Source organism: Pelophylax lessonae (assembly GCF_965119305.1).
Source record: "Pelophylax lessonae genome assembly, chromosome: 13".
In the NCBI taxonomy this organism is placed as follows: Eukaryota; Metazoa; Chordata; class Amphibia; order Anura; family Ranidae; genus Pelophylax; species Pelophylax lessonae.
Window position 1 is genome coordinate 200862586 of NC_138780.1, and position 21292 is coordinate 200883877.

General features: G+C 44.4%; 1 protein-coding gene across 2 annotated transcripts; it reads right to left on the minus strand.

Annotated features, from left to right (window-relative positions):
• Window positions 1-903: 903 nt before the first annotated feature.
• LOC309569505 (alpha-1-antitrypsin-like) lies at window positions 904-20001 on the minus strand. Of its 2 annotated transcripts, none has more exons than XM_082275370.1 (5): window positions 19925-20001; window positions 12935-13704; window positions 10267-10528; window positions 6716-6863; window positions 904-1147 (listed from the first exon to the last, which is right to left on the minus strand). In XM_082275370.1, exons 1-5 carry the CDS (start codon window positions 19984-19986, stop codon window positions 959-961), a joined length of 1431 nt encoding a protein of 476 aa, XP_082131496.1. In that variant the 5' UTR covers window positions 19987-20001; the 3' UTR covers window positions 904-958. The 2 variants fall into 2 exon arrangements, with proteins under 2 accessions (XP_082131496.1, XP_082131497.1); XM_082275371.1 differs by lacking the exon at window positions 19925-20001 and adding an exon at window positions 19873-19891.
• Between the last annotated feature and the right edge of the window lie 1291 nt (window positions 20002-21292).

Below are 21292 nucleotides of genomic sequence, written 5' to 3' on the forward strand. Positions count from 1 at the left end.
TCAAATGGAAGGTGGAGGAGTGCAAGGTCTCTAACATCCACCAGCTCTGTGATGTCATCATGGAGGAGTGGAAGAGGACTCCAGTGACAACCTGTGAAGCTCTGGTGAACTCCATGCCCAAGAGGGTTAAGGCAGTGCTGGAAAATAATGGTGGCCACACAAAATATTGACACTTTGGGCCCAATTTGGACATTGTCACTTAAGGGTGTACTCACTTTCGTTGCCAGCGGTTTAGACATTAATGGCTGTGTGTTGAGTTATTTTGAGGGGACAGCAAATTTACACTGTTATACAAGCTGTACACTCACTACTTTACATTGTAGCAAAGTGTCATTTCTTCAGTGTTGTCACATGAAAAGATAGAATAAAATATTTACAAAAATAAGAGGGGTGTACCCACTTTTGTGAGATACGATTTATGTTAGTGTTTGATGTATGTGCGGGTATATATGTAGATGTAAAATGCCTCATAGGGGCACTACTATGCACTAGGGTGTCTATACTCCGGATCTCTGCACTCTATAGTCCCGCTCATGACTCCTATACATAGTTTATTATATACACCTTACCTCTGCACTCTGTATGTTTTCCTCTCCTGTCTCCTGCACACTGTACATTATTTTTGCTGCTGATCCTTGTACTTTTTAATTTATCCAATCCTGACCTCTGCACTTTATATGTAGTTATAATGATCAGGTGTGGGTAAGATAGTTGGTCATGGGGTGGTGGGGGCCAGTGCCGGGACAAGGTCATCTAGAGCCCAGGGCAAACATGCCAAATCGCGCCCCCCCCCCCCCCCAGATTTATGAGCATTATGTGTCAGAAAAAATGCAAATGTAACACGTTGCCCTAAAGACCGCCCACAAAATATATAGCAATATATAACATAAAGGAGTGAAGAAGTTGTGAACCAAAGAATAATCTTTATTATAGGCACAGCAATGACACGTCCAGGGAATTATTTTGCTGGGTTTACCACTTTACCCAAGAAGAGAACACTTCTGGTTTCATGGCTATAAATACTATATAAGAACGGACGATTAAAATTAATCTGCAGGGGAAGTCTCATTGGAATGGCCTCCAGTACCGTGGTCGCAGCAGCCTCCGTCCCCTTCTCATCTACGCTTAACTTAGCTTTGTGCAGAGCCTACAGAGAAGAAACACCAAATGAACATCTAGTTTGTATGGCGATTCGTTACTTTTTGTAAAGTTTAGAAAGAAATAAATAAATACATTTGCAATACATCTGCAACATATGTAACAATTCCCCATGTCTTCTCCCTTTTATATTGATGCAAATACAGAAGGATACCCAGGGATAGAAATCACAGGGCCCCCATACAGCCTACCTGGCAGGGCCCCCCCTGGAATATATCAAAACAACATTTTCACTAAAAATATACTAAAATCATTCTTAGAGGACACAAAGATAACAGAGAAGCTGTGTGAATTATCCCTTTTTGTAATAGTTTTTTTTACATTTTTGAAAATAAATTTATATAATTTTTTGTAATAGTTTTTTTTTACATTTTTGAAAAAAACATTTTATAATTTTTTAAAAAAATGTTCTAAAATTATTTTTTTTAATAAATATAAATTTCCAAAAAAAAATATTTTATTTTACAATTTTTTTTAATTACTATTTTTACAATTTAGTATTTTTTTTATGGGACAGGGAAACTTCCATGGGGGTGCCCTGTGTCTGTGTCTCTCCCTGCAGCAGCTGAAAGCTCCCGGGAGGGAGAGAAACTGTTTTTCAGCTGCTGCAGAGTCACACAGGGCATTCTGTAATTGCCCCTCCATCCGACCTCACTGATTCCCTCTGCTGTTGGGGCCCCCATGTGTGCCCTGGCCCCCTACAGGAGGACTGGTGCCCCCCTATCTACAGCCCTGAGGATACCTGTTGATCTGCCAGAAATCCAATGAGCTCACAAATTTCTGGACAGGAGGGAGAGGTCCCCTCTAATCACCTCCATTTTCTCCCCCTAGTCCAGAATCTCCTTAAACTGGAGGGGGGTGCCTGTATTTCTGGATGGGGGAGGGGGGGGTCTCCCTGTTCTTATCTGTATTCCAGTGGTGACCAGATTTTTTTTTTTAAATAAAATCTGGGGACATTTTTTTTTTTTTTTATTGGCAAATGGTAAACTATTTTATAAGCAGATTTTCCTCAAACTATATATGCAGTATATGTGTCTATGGAATGATTGTATGACTTATACGTTATTTCTCACATTTTGTCCATGAGTTAAAAAAAAAAAAAAAAGGATACTTAATTTTTTGGGATATGACTACCAAATGTTAAGAAGGTAAGATAGAGAAAAAAAACTTTTCAATGCATATTTTGTATTTTATTCTTACCAAAGAATTTTGTTTTAACAATAACAATATAAATTAACAAATATTTCATTGTAACAAACTGTAGGATAACTTCCAATAAATAATATAATATAAATAATCCGATATTAATAGCTAACTGTTCTAAGATTACAATCAGGCTTTTGTCTTTAGTGAATGTTACTTTTATTACTTATGGCAGAATAATTAGTTTAATTTTAATTTCTATAAAAGGAATTCATGGAGGGTTGGGGCGCCAAAATTAAAATTCATCCTGCCGAATCCGTGGACAAAACTGGGGACAGACTTGGTCCGGGGACAGTGTCCTCAGTCCGGGTACTATTCCCGGAAACCGGGGACAGTCTTGGTCTGGGGACAGTGTCCTCAGTCCGGGGACTATTCCTGGAAACCGGGGACAGACTTGGTCCGGGGACAGTGTCCTCAGTCCGGGGACTATTCCTGGAAACCGGGGACAGACTTGGTCCGGGGACAGTGTCCTCAGTCCGGTGACTATTCCCGGAAACCGGGGACAGACTTGGTCCGGGGACAGTGTCCTCAGTCCGGGTACTATTCCTGGAAACCGGGGACAGACTTGGTCCGGGGACAGTGTCCTCAGTCCGGTGACTATTCCCGGAAACCGGGGACAGACTTGGTCTGGGGACAGTGTCCTCAGTCCGGGTACTATTCCTGGAAACCGGGGACAGACTTGGTCCGGGGACAGTGTCCTCAGTCCGGTGACTATTCCTGGAAACCGGGGACAGACTTGGTCCGGGGACAGTGTCCTCAGTCCGGGTACTATTCCTGGAAACCGGGGACAGACTTGGTCCGGGGACAGTGTCCTCAGTCCGGTGACTATTCCCGGAAACCAGGGACAGTCTTGGTCTGGGGACAGTGTCCTCAGTCCGGGTACTATTCCTGGAAACCAGGGACAGTCTTGGTCCGGGGACAGTGTCCTCAGTCCGGTGACTATTCCTGGAAACCGGGGACAGACTTGGTCCGGGGACAGTGTCCTCAGTCCGGGTACTATTCCTGGAAACCGGGGACAGACTTGGTCCGGGGACAGTGTCCTCAGTCCGGTGACTATTCCCGGAAACCAGGGACAGTCTTGGTCTGGGGACAGTGTCCTCAGTCCGGGTACTATTCCTGGAAACCGGGGACAGACTTTGTCCGGGGACAGTGTCCTCAGTCCGGGGACTATTCCCGGAAACCGGGGACAGACTTGGTCCGGGGACAGTGTCCTCAGTCCGGGTACTATTCCTGGAAACTGGGGACAGACTTAGTCCGGGGACAGTGTCCTCAGTCCGGGGACTATTCCCAGAAACTGGGGACAGACTTGGTCCGGGGACAGTGTCCTCAGTCCGGGTACTATTCCTGGAAACTGGGGACAGACTTGGTCCGGGGACAGTGTCCTCAGTCCGGTGACTATTCCCGGAAACCGGGGACAGACTTGGTCCGGGGACAGTGTCCTCAGTCCGGGTACTATTCCTGGAAACCGGGGACAGACTTGGTCCGGGGACAGTGTCCTCAGTCCGGTGACTATTCCCGGAAACCGGGGACAGACTTGGTCTGGGGACAGTGTCCTCAGTCCGGGTACTATTCCTGGAAACCGGGGACAGACTTGGTCCGGGGACAGTGTCCTCAGTCCGGTGACTATTCCTGGAAACCGGGGACAGACTTGGTCCGGGGACAGTGTCCTCAGTCCGGGTACTATTCCTGGAAACCGGGGACAGACTTTTCCGGGGACAGTGTCCTCAGTCCGGTGACTATTCCCGGAAACCAGGGACAGTCTTGGTCTGGGGACAGTGTCCTCAGTCCGGGTACTATTCCTGGAAACCAGGGACAGTCTTGGTCCGGGGACAGTGTCCTCAGTCCGGTGACTATTCCTGGAAACCGGGGACAGACTTGGTCCGGGGACAGTGTCCTCAGTCCGGGTACTATTCCTGGAAACCGGGGACAGACTTGGTCCGGGGACAGTGTCCTCAGTCCGGTGACTATTCCCGGAAACCAGGGACAGTCTTGGTCTGGGGACAGTGTCCTCAGTCCGGGGACTATTCCTGGAAACCGGGGACAGACTTTGTCCGGGGACAGTGTCCTCAGTCCGGGGACTATTCCCGGAAACCGGGGACAGACTTGGTCCGGGGACAGTGTCCTCAGTCCGGGTACTATTCCTGGAAACTGGGGACAGACTTGGTCCGGGGACAGTGTCCTCAGTCCGGGGACTATTCCCAGAAACTGGGGACAGACTTGGTCCGGGGACAGTGTCCTCAGTCCGGGTACTATTCCTGGAAACTGGGGACAGACTTGGTCCGGGGACAGTGTCCTCAGTCCAGAGACTATTCCCGGAAACCGGGGACAGACTTGGTCCGGGGACAGTGTCCTCAGTCCGGGGACTATTCCCGTAAACCGGGGACAGTCTTGGTCCGGGGACAGTGTCCTCAGTCCGGGTACTATTCCTGGAAACTGGGGACAGACTTGGTCCGGGGACAGTGTCCTCAGTCCGGGGACTATTCCTGGAAACCGGGGACAGACTTGGTCCGTGGACAGTGTCCTCAATCCAGGGACTATTCCTGGAAACCGGGGACAGACTTGGTCCGGGGACAGTATCCTCAATCCAGGGACTATTCCCGGAAACCGGGGAGAGACTTGGTCCGGGGACAGTGTCCTCAATCCAGGGACTATTCCCGGAAACCAGGGACGTCTGGTCACCCTACCCTATATTCCACCCCCATGCACTTTCCCTGTTCAGCGTTCTCCTTTTATTGTAGGGGGGTCAGTATTCCTGGATGGGAGGGAGGGGTCCCCTCTGATCCCCCTCCTGCACTTCTTCTTGGTGGGGGATTTCTGAGTACTTCCCCTGTAAACCTGGAAGTCTTTGTTTCAGCTAGGCTATGTATAGCAATATCAGCAATAAAAGTGCCCTTCATCCAGCTTTATAGTTGCATATTTTTTAGTTAAAGTGTAACTAAAGGCAAAACTTTAGTTTTTTTTTTTTTGTTTTTTTTTGTTTTTGTTTTTTTTGTACAGAGTCTTAAAGGAATAGAACCCCTGTCAGTTATTATTGCTGTCTGCGCCCCTGTTAGGGTGATTCCCAATTTCCCCCTCTTTATTTGTCCTGTTTACCATTATCATTGAAAGTCAAAGAAAACCCCAAATTTTGGGTTGTCCCCAGAAAAGTAGTGGAGGGGAAATCTTCCAATGGGGACACTAGTTTTGGTGACCTGGGAATTCCCTTAATTTGCAGGGATTTCCTCTCACTTCCTGTTTGGCTATGGGACAGTAAGTTAAAGGAGTTGTAAAGTCTCAGAGTTTTTCACCATAATAATGCATTCTTTGCAAGAAAGTGAAAAACCTTTTGGTTGCAGCTGACCCCCCCAGATCCCCAAATATTCTTACCTGAACCCGAACACAGCCCAGATCCTCCTTTTCTTGGGTCCCTCTTTGGTGGTCCTGGCTCCTCTCTCCTGTTGAGTGCCCCCACAGCAGGCAGCTTGTCATGGGGCACCCGAGCCGAGCAGCAGCTTCCTGTGCCCATTCAGACACAGAGCCGTGACCTTGCCCCGCCCCCTCTCTCTCCTCATTGGCTCACTGAATTTGATTGACAGCCATGTTAGCCAATGGTGCCGCGCTGCCCTCTCATTCAATGAGAAGGGAGAGTCTCAGGCAGGTGAGACACTTCTGCAAAAATCACTGGACAGAGATGGAGCTCAGTTAAGTATGAGAGGGGGCTGAGGGGGGCTGCTGCACACAGAAGGCTTTTTATCTTAATGCATAAAAGGCACCTTCTGCCTTTACAATCCCTTTAAAGTGATGTTAAAGGCTATTTTCTTTATTATACTTACCTGCTCTGTGTAATGGTTTTGCACAGAGCAGTCCCGATCCTCCTCTTCTCGGGTCCTGGCCCCTCCCTCATGTCGAGTGCTCCCAGAGCAAGCAGCTTGCAATGGGTCGAGCTGCTGCTCTGCGTGTTCATTCAGACACAGAGCCACGGCTCGGGCCCGCCCCCTCACTCTTCTAATTGGCTCACTGGCTGTGATTGGCCAATGAGGAGGGAGAGTCCCCAGAGAGCTGATGCTCTCGTGCACATCGCTGGATCGAGATGGGGCTCAGTATTGGTGGTGCTGCTGCACAGAGGTTTTTTACCTTCATGCATAACATCCTGCCTTTTATGCAATTTAGTGCAACATAATATAAAAGCACATAAATATAAAAGGTCACTTTGTAAATGTTCAGATCATGATTTCCCTAATTTGAAAACACATCAACTTTTCCGAATTTTGGATGACCGTCACTCTTATCTTATTTGTCTTCGATGATCTCACTCTTCACCCTCCCCCTGAATTTATATCCAGAAAACTATAAATATTAAACAATAACTATTCACCTGTGAAATTTTCAAGCCAGGAGTCCCAGTGATTCCAGAAAGATCCGCGCTGTTGGAAAACACATCAACTATTCCCAATTTAGGCAGAACTTCTGTTAGGTCAAAGGAGCCAGAAACAGAAAACTTGGGGAGTCTCAGACTTACAAGGCTGTTGGAAGGTGGAAGAAACAGAGAGGTGTTAGCAAGATATAATAATAATAAATAAATAATAATAATAAAATAATAATAAAAAATATTAACAAAATACAATCTTTTACTTTGACAACACGAGAATACATACAAATGAAAAAATTATGAAATAAGAGTCTCATTATGTTTTTTTCCTGGCTTAACAATGCCCAGCAGCCTGCAGTTATAGAGTCATCATTAGTCCTTCTCTGGAATAATAAGTAGGTAGTAGGAGAACAATTTAACAGAATGAGGTCCTAAGGAGCTGGGCATGAGGAAAAGAGTGCTGTGGGGAGCAGAGCGCCCCCCTAATCCCTCTACTCGTCATGCTCTTTGCCTATTTTTGGCAGGAGATCAAGGCTTGAGAGCCTGCATATTAGAGGGACACTAAGGACTAGAGGTGTAACTAGAACCTTCAGGGCCCCCGGTGCAGGAAACCATGAAGGGCGCCCCTGACCCCCCTTCCATCCGAGCTCCGGGCTTCCAGTTCTAGGAGGGCATCCATGGACATCCTCCCAGAATCCTTCCTCCCACGTGCCCCCTGGGATGTGCATCCAGCATGCTCTGTGACTGCTGCGTCCTTCGGACAATCACAGTGGCCCTATACCATGTGATCAGCTGATCCCATGTAAACAGACTTGTCAGTTATCAGCACTCCTTTCTTCCCTCACTGTGTCTGTGTGAGGAAAGGAGAGCCATTAACCAGCCAGACTGTCACAGTACATTGTTTACATTGATAAACTGGGTTATGATCATCAGTGTCCCGATTATCAGTGCAGCCCTATCAGTGCTCATGAATGCCGCCTATCAGTGCTCATCAATGCCACCTATCAGTGCTGCCTATCAGTGCTCATGAATGCCCATCAGTGCCACCTATCAGTGCTCATCAGTACTGCCTATCAGTGCTCATGAATGCCCATCAGTGCCACCTATCAGTGCTCATCAGTGCCACCTATCAGTGCTAATCAGTGCTGCCTATCAGTGCTCATGAATGCCCATCAGTGCCACCTATCAGTGCTCATCAATGCACCCTATCAGTGCCACCTATCAGTGCTCATCAATGCTGCCTGTCAGTGCCCATCAGTGCCACCTATCAGTGCTCATCAATGCAGCCTATCAGTGCAACCTATCAGTGCTCATCAATGCTGCCTATTACTAGTTGGCTGGCTCAACTGCCCATGCGCAGTTCTGGAACCGGCTGATTACTAATTGGCTGAGCTTGGCTCAGTTCGGGTCGGCTCAGGTGAGGGGACATTCCGCTGGTGCCTGGTGACATTATGGCGCTTCTGGAACTGGCAAATTAGTAATCAGCTGAGCTTGACAGGAACTGAAATTTGCCCATCGTCATTCAGAGTTCGGCTCCAGGTAAACTATTTAATTTGTTTTTTCCTTGATATTCAGCTGAAACTATGCTGTTGTTTTCTCCTCTTTGACATGTCCTCCTTTTTTGACACCCTTGTCCATCCTCCAGTGCTAGAAACCCTGCACTCTCTTGGCACTAGGTGCAATGCCTACCCATGGTTTCTCAGGCAATTACTAAGCGGCCGGTTCCAGAACTGTGTATGCACAGTTCTGGCCGCTTAGTAACCTGTTGAGCTCATTACCGTCAGCTCAGTCTTGGCTGGGCTTGGGCCGCTGATCATGTGTGCCCTTGGCGCCTTTCCCACAAATTTGAAAGGGACTGCAAGGAGGGGGTGTGGGGGGAGAGGAAGACCAAAAGACTAAGCCTGCAGGCAATTAGAGAAGGTCAGTGTGTGACAGCTCCAAGCCACACAAAGTCTGTGGAGCAGTCAGTCACTCTGTGGGGGGGGGGGGGGGGGAGTGGAGCCCCTAGAGTAAGGGGGGACACTGATATAAAGGTCCCCCCTTAAATCAGTGTCCTTACTCCCCTCTTACATTAGTGAATCCCTTTACCATAGCGTATTCCCTCTGCAGACTCTGGTGTAAAGGGGAAATCTGATATAAGGGGGTCTCTGGTCACCAGAGCTGTCACCCCCACATCAAGTTCCCAGAATTTCCCCTAAATCAGAGTTCCCAGAATTACCCCTTACATCAGTCAGCAGAATTTACCCCTACAGTACAAGGGGAAACGTTTCAGAATCTGAGGAAAAGAGGAACTCTGGTGTAAGGAGGGGGAGCTTTGGAGACCAGAGAGCCTCTTACATCAAAGTTCCCCTGTACACCGTCAGATGCTTTCCCCCCTCACATCACGGCCCACAGTTTTCCCCTTTACATTAGGGTCTGCAGAGTTACCCTTTACAGTGCAAGGGGGAACTCTGAAGACCCTGATGTAAAGGGGAACTCTGGGAATGCTGGAAACTCTGATGTAAGGGGTAACTCTGTGGATCCTGATGGAAGGGGAAACTCTGTAAAGGGCCCCAGGTCTAGTGGGAAGGGCCCCAGGCTTAGGTCAGGGGGGCCCTTCATGGTTTCTTGCACGGGGTCCCTGAAGGTTCTAGTTACACCCCTGGCTCTGCATATGCTCCACTACTGTGCATACAGTTGTGCGGAATCCTCATAGACTTGCATGCAACATGTTGTTTCATTTTTGCTACAGCATGTGTCCAGCCCTGAGTAGCTGCATGTCAGTGATCAGATCAGTGGTCTGGGAACAGTAACACCGGGATTCGACCACCTGCTTTCACCACTCCCTGGCCAACTCGTGTGAGCAAACCCATACAGACAGCTAAAAAGATCACTGGTGTTCTACAGTTTGCTCTGTTAATGGCACTTTTCCACTGCAAGTACCGTCTCGGCTCTACTTGGCCCTGCTTGGCCCGGTTTGGTTTTCCACTGCATGGTACCGCATAGTACGGTGTTGGAACCGTTCGGTACGGTTTGGTATGGTTTGCATTTCCACTAAAGTAGTACTAAAGTAAAGTGGGTGGGATAACAACGATTCTCTGACCAATCAGTGGCTAGTAGTGACAAACAGTCAAGGCTGCATGCAAAGGATTGTGGGATATGGTACCGGTACGGCCCTGTTGGAACCACAACTGAGGTGGTACTGTTTAAGCGAGCCGTACCGTTCGGTTCCATGTAGTGGAAAAGCGCCGCCGTACCGTACCGAACTGTTCCAACACAGTACCATGCGGTACCATGCAGTGGAAAAGCACAAAAGCGAGCCGAACCGTTCGGTTCCATGCATTGGAAAAGCGCCATAAGTGGTATGGGCCCTGTACTGTACCTATGCAGGCACCATTAAATGGGAGGTCTATCAGCCACAGCTCAAGGAAACCCTGGAAACTTCTGGAGGAACCATTTAACTCTGGCTGAGAATGGCTGCTCCAGTCCCGCTGAATGAAAACAGGAAATTCTTTTTTTCATACGACATATAGAGAGGAAGATGTCTATAAAATAATTTCAAGAAAAGGTGCTCTTACTCTTCACTGTAGGACTTTTTAAACTTCTTCACTATACCCTTCCAGTTAGCTTCCACTTCTCCCAGTTTGCCTTCGTTGGGGAGGATGAATAACGCAGAGGCATTCCCTTTGTAGGGGAGGGTTACGATGGTGGCATCATCCAAGACCGCAACTTTGTAATAGCCAGTTCTAGACAGGAAAGGCACCTTCACAGTCTCATCCTTATTCACATGAAAATCTTCTTCTTGGGTAAATGTCTCATCAAAAGGTTTTTCCCATTGTCCTACCAATGAATGAGTCATAAGATAAATATATATTCGGAAGAAAAATAAATTAGTTATTCCGATTTTTTAAGAGCACTTGTCTTGGCAGAAAGTCATACACTGAAAAGGAGGCTTTTGTAGGTTTATAGGACATTTGGAAGAGTAATGTTTCATTCCATTTACCATCTCTTGTTGTACATTGCCAATGGGGCAGAAAGTGATGGAAAATGGAAAATTTTGTCACTGGAACAGAAGGTTCTAATGGGGACGTGCGCTCCAGTGACAGCTAACTAAAGAGATTTACATGGGGGTCTTAATCAATTTCCATTGTATCGAAAACCAAAAAAGTGTTGTGTTTAGATATACTTTACCTTGTCTATAAGAATCATCACATCTACAATAAGATGGTATGGGACCTAGTCCGAGAACTTAAATAAGAAGACTTGACAACAGTATCTTCGGTGTGGTGTCTGGATAAACGTTATGCTTGCCCTGTTTATATTGGGGCAATCGTTGGTCTTAAATTAAACATTATATAGGGGTGCACTACTTGCCTTGTGCATTACCTTTAGGCACCATTTACAAAAGTAACAAACCCACAAAGAGGCCTGAAGCATAAAATAAGATGGGAACCTCAGTCATACAATAGACCAAATCAAGGGACTGGATGAACTGTGGAAGACTTGGACAATGAACCGCAACCAATGTAAAAGCTGACGCTTTTCGAGGGCTAAAAACTCTTCCTCAGAGCTACTAGCTCTGAAGAAGAGAGTTAACTCCTCAAAACATGTTCAGGGCTGCTCACCCACACACCTGTAATCCTATGGCACATTCATGGACTACGGACCACAGCTCCTCTGTAAATGTCTCCTGAAGGTGGAGCTATTTCTAAGCCAATGATAAAGCATAGGTGAGCCTCAGCTCCTCTGTAAATGAGGCCTAAGGGTCTATCGCCTGAAGGTGGAGCTACTTCTAAAGCCAATAATGATGCACAGAAGAGCCTCGGCTCCTCTTTGAATGAGGCCTAAGGGCCTATCTCCTTAAGGTGGAGCTGCTTCTAGGCCAATATTGATGCACAGGTGGGTCCCAGCTCCTCTGTGAATGAGGCCTAAGGGTCCATCTCCTGAAGGTGGAGCTACTTCTGGGCCAATATTGATTCATAGGTGGGCCCCAGCTCCTCTGTGATTGAGGCCTAAGGGCCTATCTCCTTAAGGTAAAGCTGCTTCGAAGCCAATAATGACACACAGGTGTGCCCCAGCTCCTCTGTGAATGAGGCCTAAGGGTCCATCTCCTGAAGGTAGAGCTACTTCTGGGCCAATAATGATCCACAGGTGGGCCCCAGCTCCTCTGTGATTGAGGCCTAAGGGTCCATCTCCTAAAGGTGGAGCTATTTCTGGGCCAATAATGATGTATAGGTGGGCCCCAGCTCCTCTGTGATTGAGGCCGAAGGGTCCATCTCCTTAACATGGAGCCATTTCTTGGCCAAAAATGATGCACAGGTGGGCCCCAGCTCCTCTGTGATTGAGGCCTAAGGGTCCATTTCCTGAATGTGGAGCTACTTCTGGGCCAATTATGATCCAGGGGTGGGACCCAGCTCCTCTGTGCATGAGGTCTAAGGGTCCCTCTCCTAAAGGTGGAGCTACTTCTGGGCCAATAATGATTGTTGTGTTCTACCTTGGAATCTGTTGATTCTCAAAAATGAAAATTCCATAAAGAACAGAATGTTGTAATCTTCTGTTTCTATTTTCTTGTCAATAATGGGCTTGGGTCTGGTCGGTGAACTCTTGCAAAGTAGTTCAATGCATTTTAGGTGTTAAACGAGAGGAAAAAAGGTTCCCGGAGCAAAATATTCTTTACGTTATAAAATGGACTATGTTGGAGGTTCATTCAGCTTAATGGAGTCAAAATTAAGGAAAACCCCAAATGGAAGCCCTGGATGTTTACATCCTGACAGATGCCATTTAGACTCCCTAAAGCTGATCTTGCACCATGTTCATAAGGTCCACTTATTCAGAGTGGTCCTCCAACTTCTTTCTAACTCACCAAATCAAACTTACTAAAACACCTGTGGGGGTAAAAAGTAAGATAATATCCTTATTCTTCCCCAGTTTCTGCCTAGAGGTTTACGTCATCTTGCTTCCAGCAAGATCCAAGGGATCGTTGAATAGCCAAATCTCATAAGAAGATGATCCTGCAATGTGCTGCTGTGTCTTCTCTTGAGATTTGGATTAATTAATACTCCACAAAATCTTATTAGCAGTATGATGACATCACCCCTCTGCACCATGGAAGCTGGGGTGTGGTAAGTATATTATATAACTTTTTCCCGGCACAAGTGTCTTTTTTTTGTGGCATTTTAGCAAGTGGGAGGGGCTTGCTGGGAATGAAATTTTTAAATTTTCTCATATAACTTTTTGATGACTTACCTCTGAAATAAATAAAGTTGACCAGAACAAAGGCTGCGTCCTTGTTTACACTATTCAGCACATCAACGATCTTGCCGTCTGTTTCTTTTTCAACGTAGCTGTTTATTTGTTTCTTTGCCTCTTCAGAATTAGAAAAGTCTACAGTGAAGGCTTCGGAATCGTAGATGTTCTTGGCTTTGTTGAGAAAGTCATCAAGGAATTTCCATTTCTGACTTAAGAAAAGACCGTTCCCATTGTCGAGATGAAGCTCACTGTCATCTTCATCGAGCACATCCAGCAGATGGTGGAAGCCATCATGAATGTCTTTCTCAGGAATCTCAGAGGTGTTGAAACCAATGCCTTCTAAGATCTGGTCATGAGTTTGGGCTTTGGCACCAAGGGATAGGAAAGCCAGTGCTACAGATATACTTATTGGGGAGAAGACAATGTTTTCTGATGGGTGGTCCGCTGCTACCTGCCTGTAGAGGTCAAATGCAAATTTGGAATTGCTAGCTGCTATTTTGTGGCAGGCCAATGTTTCATTGCCCCGGTGATGGTGCTTATGGTGGTGGTCATGTTGGTGGTCATGGTGGTCGTGGTCATGGTGATGGTGGTGGTGGTGGCCATGGTGACGGCCATGGTGGCGGTGACCATGGTGATGATGGTCACCTTTATGCTCATGATCGTCTTTGTGTCCCGATTGCTTTCCCCCACCTTGGTGGTGGTCGGCAAAGACCATTGAGTAAAGAAGAGCCACACTCAAACCCAGGAACAGTAGGACCCTCATTTTCCTTAAGAGAGAATAAAAAATCAAAAATTCAGTGATGAATTGATATTCAACAACAACTCACCTATAAGTACTGTAGATAACGTAAAGATATAGGTTTGTACATGTTTAAGCTGATATTTTAAACCTCGCTGGAGACATCCATTGCTCCGACTCATTCACTTCTTGTGGCTATAAACTGTAGCTTGAGCATTTGAGCTCGGTAAAAAAACAGGCATTATGGAATAGAATCTAAGAACCGACAACATGTAAAAAGAAGTGAGAGCTCCATCTTCTGGCTGGATATAGGAAAAGAAAATATATGCAACATTTCTCATTTGCCTATTAGGGATGAGGTTTGGATTACTATGGGTTCATGACAAATCCTGTGGTTTACAAATGTGTGAAATTTATGTAAGAATTTGTCCACAATTGTCTGCAGAGCGGATCAATGTATAAAGAGTTTCCGCTGTCAGAATAAAATAACACAGCGGGGTAAGCCAGTCTAATCTTCATCTTAGAAAACTTTTTTCTTGGTGCAAGGACTTTAAAAAAAGGAGGAGGGGGGGGGGGGGTAGTTTAAGAACATAGTATTTTTTAAGAATTTCATTTATTTTGAGGAATTTATTTTTTTCTGTTGGCATGGTTTTTTTTTTAGGTTAAACTGCTTTTTTATTATTTTTTTTTCTGTAAGGGTCAGTTAGGAAATTGTACTTTAATTCTGATGGCTAACGCTTTGGGCAGTCAACCTATTTTTTCTTTTTTTTTTTTTATTATTATAATTAGTTTTTTTTTTTTCTTTTTGCCTTGAATTGTATTTTATGGTTGATTTGAGATCAGCAGTCACTGTAAGCTGCTGTCTCATCCGCAGCAACCCTTTGCTGTTGCATGGCTTCCCTTAAACATGGGTGTGGGGGGCTTTGGTTACGAGGCATGATATTTTGGGGTTTTCATTTATTTTGGGGATATATTTTTTTTTTTTTTTGCTAAGAGCTGGTTCACATTAGAGCGATCCGACTTGCCGGGGCGACCTCACAAGTCGCGGTGCGCAGCTCGCACCGTGACCTCGGAGCGGCCGGCACGGACTTCATAACATTGAAGTCAATGCAGGTCGCTCCGGGTCGCCCCAAAGAAGCTCCGGACCCTTTTTCTAAGTCGGAGCGACTTGTGTCGCTCCTATTAGAACGGGTCCACAGCTTCTCTATGGCAGGCGAATTACGGCGACCTGTCAGGCGACCAGGTCGCCTGACAGGTCGCCCCAGTGTGAACCGGCTCTAAGGCTTTTTATTTATGTATTTTTTTGAGTGTGGCGTGCTCAAAGTGCAGCATTCACTTGTTACTAATAATCAAATCTATTATAAAATAAAATAATAGAATAGAAAAAAACACAATAAACAATAGAAAATAATTCAATATAACAATATAACCTTTTCCAAAATTTGGATTTCGAATAGAATAATTTCATATTCAAATAGAACAGAAAAGAATAGAACAGAATAGAAAAGAAAAGAATAAAACAGAAAATAAAAAAATAGACTACAATTTAAAAAAAAAAAAAAAATGAATGAAATAGAATAGAAAAAAATATAACCATTTTCTGAAATTCTGATTTAGAAAAAAACTAGAAAAGAACAGAATAGAATAGAATAAAATAGAAAATAATGGGATAGAAAATAAAATAATAGAATAGAAAAAAAAGAACACAATAAACAATAGAAATTACAATTACACTAGAGACATGCAAAAATCCGGGATATTGCTGCAATTCTTAGTAACTTAAATTTACCAAAAATAGTCAAAATGAGCATCAGATTTTGCCATGAGCCCTGCTTAGGTATAATTTGCTTGACCAACAAATGTACATAGCCTTGTTTTCTAACAATTTGTTTTAAATATTATTATTATTATAAAGTAGTATATATTATCATTATAATATAATATAACACTTTGAAATATCATATTATAATAAGGACTGAGACCCTCTGGGTTGTCTATCCAACGGCGGGATAATTTACAAAAATTATGCAAACCTTTGCTGACTTCAATCTCCCCAATGGTGTGCAGAAGCAAATATAGGAACCCACTAAATTGGATGTCCTAGGACAGCCTATTTTCAACACAGAGGAACCCTTGAAATACATTTCTGGTCTCGGGGAACCCCCTGCTTAAAATGAAAAATCTACAACTCTTGACACATTAGTGTGAGAGTCAGTGGGAAGAATGCTCCTTACTCTTGTCATCATTGGGAATTACCCCCTTACAGATAGATAAAAGGAACAATGGTGTCATTGGGAACTTATCTGAGACGCAGAAATTGCCCATTGCTCAAGGAACCCCTAGCAACCTCAGGAGGAACCCTGTCCTAGGACATTGATGGCAAACCTTGGCACCCCATATGTTTTGGAACTACATTTCCCATGGTGCTCAGCTACACTGCAGAGTGCATGAGCATCATGGGAAATATAGTTTCAAAACATCTGGGGTGCCAAGGTTCACCATCACTGTTCTAGGAGGTCAAACCCAGATCCTACCACCTAAGTAACATGGCAATGCAACCATCTACTGAGGGTTTGAAAAGATTAAGTTTTTGCCAGACTGACCCTTTAAGAATTGAGAAGTTCCTTTTAAAAGTTAAACAACAACGTTGCCAATCTAGTGTAATGACTGGTGATGAGCTTGGGTGTGTTCAGACTAAGATCTGAACCCACAAGGAATCTCATATCAATATTCCCATCACACACGTTCCTGAAAGAAGCACATAGGATCGGCCCTTACAGGTGACAAATTCCTTGCAGTTCAACGTACATATTTGCCGATACACCATGGATCTTTGTGTAACGCCCAAAAGCTTTTATTGAGAGTGGTCACATGACAGCAAAAAAGTGTGATGTTTCGGGCCACCCAGGACCCTTTAATCAGGGAAGTGGTGAAGGGGTCTTGAGTAGCTCTGAAACGTCACACTTTTTAGCTGTGATCACTCTGAGTAAATTCTTCGGATGTTACTTGAAGATCCATAGTGTGCTGGTAAATATGTACATTGACCTGCAAGGAATCTGCCACCTGTAAGGGTCAATCATCATCTGTGGCAGGGACATTCCCCACCCCACAGCTCCACATATACAAGGGCCATGTATAAGTGTGGCCCCAGCCATAGAAGATTGGCTGGTACAGGTGAAAACTTCACACGTATGGGTTTAGACCCTAGTCCACATGTGTCAAACACAAGGCCCGCGGGCCAAATCCGGCCCTCCATGCCATTTCATTTGGCCCTTGAACCGGTTCTGCAGCTACAGCAACCCCCTTCTTTTTGCACCCACCTTGTCTTAGCAGTTGGCAGCAGAGAGGAGGAAAGAACTACTCCCGCAACCACCTGGTCTCAGCAGACTCCAGCCATCCTCTGGTCCTCCTTCCAGACCCTGAAATTTCTTTTTCCCAGATCTTTCATTGCCTCCCCCTGGTCTCAGCAGACTCCAGCAGCTGACTCCAGCCATCCTCTAGTCCTCCTTCCAGACCCTGAACTTTCTTTTTCCCAGATCTTCCACCACATCCCCCTGGTCTCAGCAGACTCCAGCAGCTGATTCCAGCCATCCTCTGGTCTTCCTCCAGACCCTAAACTTTCTATTTCCCAGATCTTCCACCACATCCCCCTGGTCTCAGTAGACTCCAGCAGCTGACTCCAGCCATCCTCTGGTCCTCCTTCCAGACTCTGAACTTTCTTTTTCCCAGATCTTCCACCGCCTCTCCCTGGTCTCAGCAGACTCCAGCAGCTGACTCCAGCCATCCTCTGGTCTTCCTCCAGACCCTGAACTTTCTATTTCCCAGATCTGCCCCCAGCTTCTTCCCGGCAGAAGCACAAGGTAAGAGGGGTGCACTGTGATGAAATAGAGGGTGGGGGGGCTTTCTTTCTGATAGGAGGGGGGGGGGCTGTTGACATCGGAAGTAAAGTAAAGGGGGTTGGGGTTCTCTGGACATAGTCTTACAGATACAACCATACAACCAACCCATTGAAGGCAACCATAATGCTGTAATTAAGTTTGACACCCCTGCCCTAGTCCTACCACGCCCAAGCTGTATCCCTACAAATGACCCTTCCCCACTAAAACCCAAATCCAATTCTACATATTAAACCAAGGCAAATAGGACTTTAACTACGCCTCCAATAGCAAAAACAACAAACTATTAAAATGCATATATTAGTTCGTTATTACAAAGTTTCATATTAAAAGAAATTTTTAAGGACATCAGCATATAACAAGAATTAAAATACAATACAGAAAGAATATTATGAGGTCAGTAAGAAAGGAGCCCAAATCGGAAATGAAAATAAGGTCAAGAGGGAAGACCTGATTCCTCAGGACCCTTTGAGACCCCCAATATATCCATGCTATCTAACAAGGATATATGCAACACTCCTTCTAACCAGCCCCATGCTGTCAATGCACTCCAAGATTGGGTGGCATGCATTGAGCCCCACCCGGCCCATGGGTGGACCTTGAAGGACAATACAAAGACCTGCTGGTCACGCTGGAGCAACTCAGACCAAAGTGATTAAATTCCAGAGACCAAAAAAATAATAATCAAGACTCAGTATAATAGAGTCTCCTTACACAGCTTTAATCCCCCCTTACAAGAAAAAGGAAAATAATTAAATTACCTTCTTCTTCTCAGGCCAATGAACAGGGTGACCTACCACCACTCACCTCCCTGATCCACCCCTCATAAAACTCAACAAATCCTGAGATTACACCCTATGTGAAACACTTTATGGATGCATTTGGACCATTTTTGATAAACGTATAGGAACAATTGTTTTGTTCTAATGTCCTTATGATTACGTATATGTAGCTAGATATCCTGCATAGGAAATGAGTATCTGGAAAGCAATGGCAAATTATTGAATGCATGATCTTTATACAACATTGCAAAATCAAGAAAATTCAATAAGAATAAGAACCTCCTTTCAAAATATTCCAGGATCATTCAATTTAGAAAGATACATTTGTTATATCTGCTATATAAATATGTATATACATTTTCTTATAAATATGGGTTCTGACCCTAGTCCTACCATGCCCAAGCTCATCCCTACAAATGACCCTTCCCCATTAAAACCAAAATCCAATTCTACATATTAAACCAAGGCAAATAGGATTTTACCTACGCCTCCAATAGCATAACCAACAAACCATAAAAATGCATATATTAGTTTATTATTACAAAGTTTCTTATTAAAAGAATGTCTCAAGGATATCGGCATACAACAAGAAATAAAATACAATACAGAAAGAATATTATGAGGTCAGTAAGAAAGGAGCCCAAATGAGAAATGCAAATAAGGTCAATACGTTGGTTGAGGGATGACCTGATTCTTCAGGTCCTTTGAGACCCCCAATATATCCATGTCATCTAACAAGGATATATGAAACACTCCTTCTAATCAGCCCCATGCTGTCAATGCACTTCAAGATTGGGTGGCATGCATTGATCCCCATCCGGCCCATGGGGGGACCTTGAAGGACACCACAAAGACCCAGTGGTCACGCTGGAGCACCTCAGACCAAAGTGATTAAATTCCAGAGACCAAAAAAAAAAAAAAAAAAATCAAGGCTCAGTATAATAGAGTCTCCTTACACAGCTATAATCCCTCCTTACAGGAAAAAGGAAAAAAAATAAATGACCTTCTTCTTCTCAAGCCAATGAACAGGGGGACCTACCACCACTCACCTCCCTGATCCACCCCTCATAAAACTCAACAAATCCTGAGATTACACCCTATGTGAAACACTTTATGGATGCATTTGGACCATTTTTGATAACGTATAGGAACAATTGTTTTGTTCTAATGTCCTTATGATTATTTATATGTAGCTAGATATCCTGCATAGGAAACAAATAGTCTATCTGGAAAGCAATGGCAAATTATTGAATGCATGATCTTTATATAACATTGCAAAATCAGGAAAATTCAATAAGAATAAGAACTTCCCTTCAAAATGTTCCAGGATCATTCAATTTAGAAAGACACATTTACTATATCTGCTATATAAATAATTGTATATATTGTCATATGAATATAAATTGTTGTATAGATATAAATTTGTATATAAACGAATATTTTAAAAATTTGCTATATAAATTGTTTGTATTTTTAGAGGAAAATCTAAAGAATTAGTAAAGAAAAATGAATACTTACAACAAAGTTCTGACTTCCTCAGAGAAGACTGAAATCTTTTGGCTGGACTGACCTCTTATATAGGATAATGTATGTCCGGTCCTTACTATTGAGCAATCCAAGACCTCTAACCATTAACCGGGTAACCTCTGCTCTGTGATTTGAGCAAATATTGACCACATACATTTATTTGCCTGCGTGGTATGTCCAAGGATGATGATTTTTGGACTCATCCGGTTAAAACTGAATTGCAGGAAGATATAAAAATCAAATGACTTTGGTCTGTAATAAATAATGAGTCGTTAATAGAATTCTAAGGTAATTTTATAAAACCAGCATTGTTCGCTATTTCTGAAAATCCTATATGAGACTACTTGAAAAATATTTATTGTTGTGAGAGCTGCTTTCTGCTGGTTGTTGGGTCTGGTGTCTCTCATCTCCTTCTTGACAATACCCCACAGATTCTCTATGGGATTTTGGTCAGGGGAGTTTGCTGGCCAATCAAGCACAGTGATCCCATGATCATGTGACCAGGTATTGGTAGTTTTGGCAGTGTGGGCGGTGCCAAGTCCTGCTGGAAAATGAAATCAGCATCTCCATAAAGCTGGTCAGCCTAGGGAAGCATGGAGTGCTCTAGAATTTCCTGCTAGAGGGCTGCGCTGACTTTGGAATTGATAAAACCCAGTGGACCAACACCAGCAGAGGACACGGCTCCCCAAATCATCACTGATTGTCAGTGATAGGCCAAACACCCCCTTTCGGTTCTCACCAGAACATTTCGAACAGGGAAAAGTTCTAGCAAACATGAGAACTCTATCAAAGTCTATGGGACACGAACATGAAAAATCAAAAGTCCTCATTTCAAAGGCTTATGTGCAAGTTATTGCCATAAAAAGTGTATGGGGACCCGGGTACTGCCCTGGGGGACATTTATTAATCACGCAGGGGTGTCAAACTGGCAGCCCTTTAGCTGTTGCAGAACTAAAAGGCCCATCATGCCTCTGCCTATGGCAGTACATGTAATACGTGTAACTGCAAAGCCTCATGGGACTTGTAGTTCCGCAACAGCTGGAGGGCCGCCAGTTTGACACCTGTGTAAATTATTGCAAAAAAATGTTTTTTAAAAATTTCTGCTACATATTTTTGGTAAAAAAAAAAAAAAAATCGCAATAAGCGTATTTTGAGTGGTTTGCACAAAAGTTATCGCGTCTACAAACTAGGGGAAAGATTTATGTCATTTTTATTTTTTTACTAGTAATGGCAGCGATCTGTGATTTCTAGCGGGACTGCAACATTTCGGCGGACAGATCGGACCCCTAACTGACGTTTTTGACACTTTTGGGGGGACCAGTGACATTACTACAGTAATCAGTGCTTAAAATATGCACTGGTACTGTACTAATGACACTGGCAGGGAAGGGGTTAACACCAGGGGCGATCA

What these genes read in the sequence shown, in the direction of transcription:
- LOC309569505 (XM_082275370.1), bottom strand. Translation starts at nt 19,986, where the DNA reads ATGGTTAGAGGTCTTGGATTGCTCAATAGTAAGGACCGGACATACATT. An exon ending in TACATTATCCTATATAAGAG is followed by an intron (nt 13,705 to 19,924) that starts GTCAGTCCAGCC and finishes TTCTCTCTTAAG; the next exon opens with GAAAATGAGGGTCCTACTGT. An exon ending in AAAAAGTCCTACAGTGAAGA is followed by an intron (nt 6,864 to 10,266) that starts GTAAGAGCACCT and finishes ACCTTCCAACAG; the next exon opens with CCTTGTAAGTCTGAGACTCC.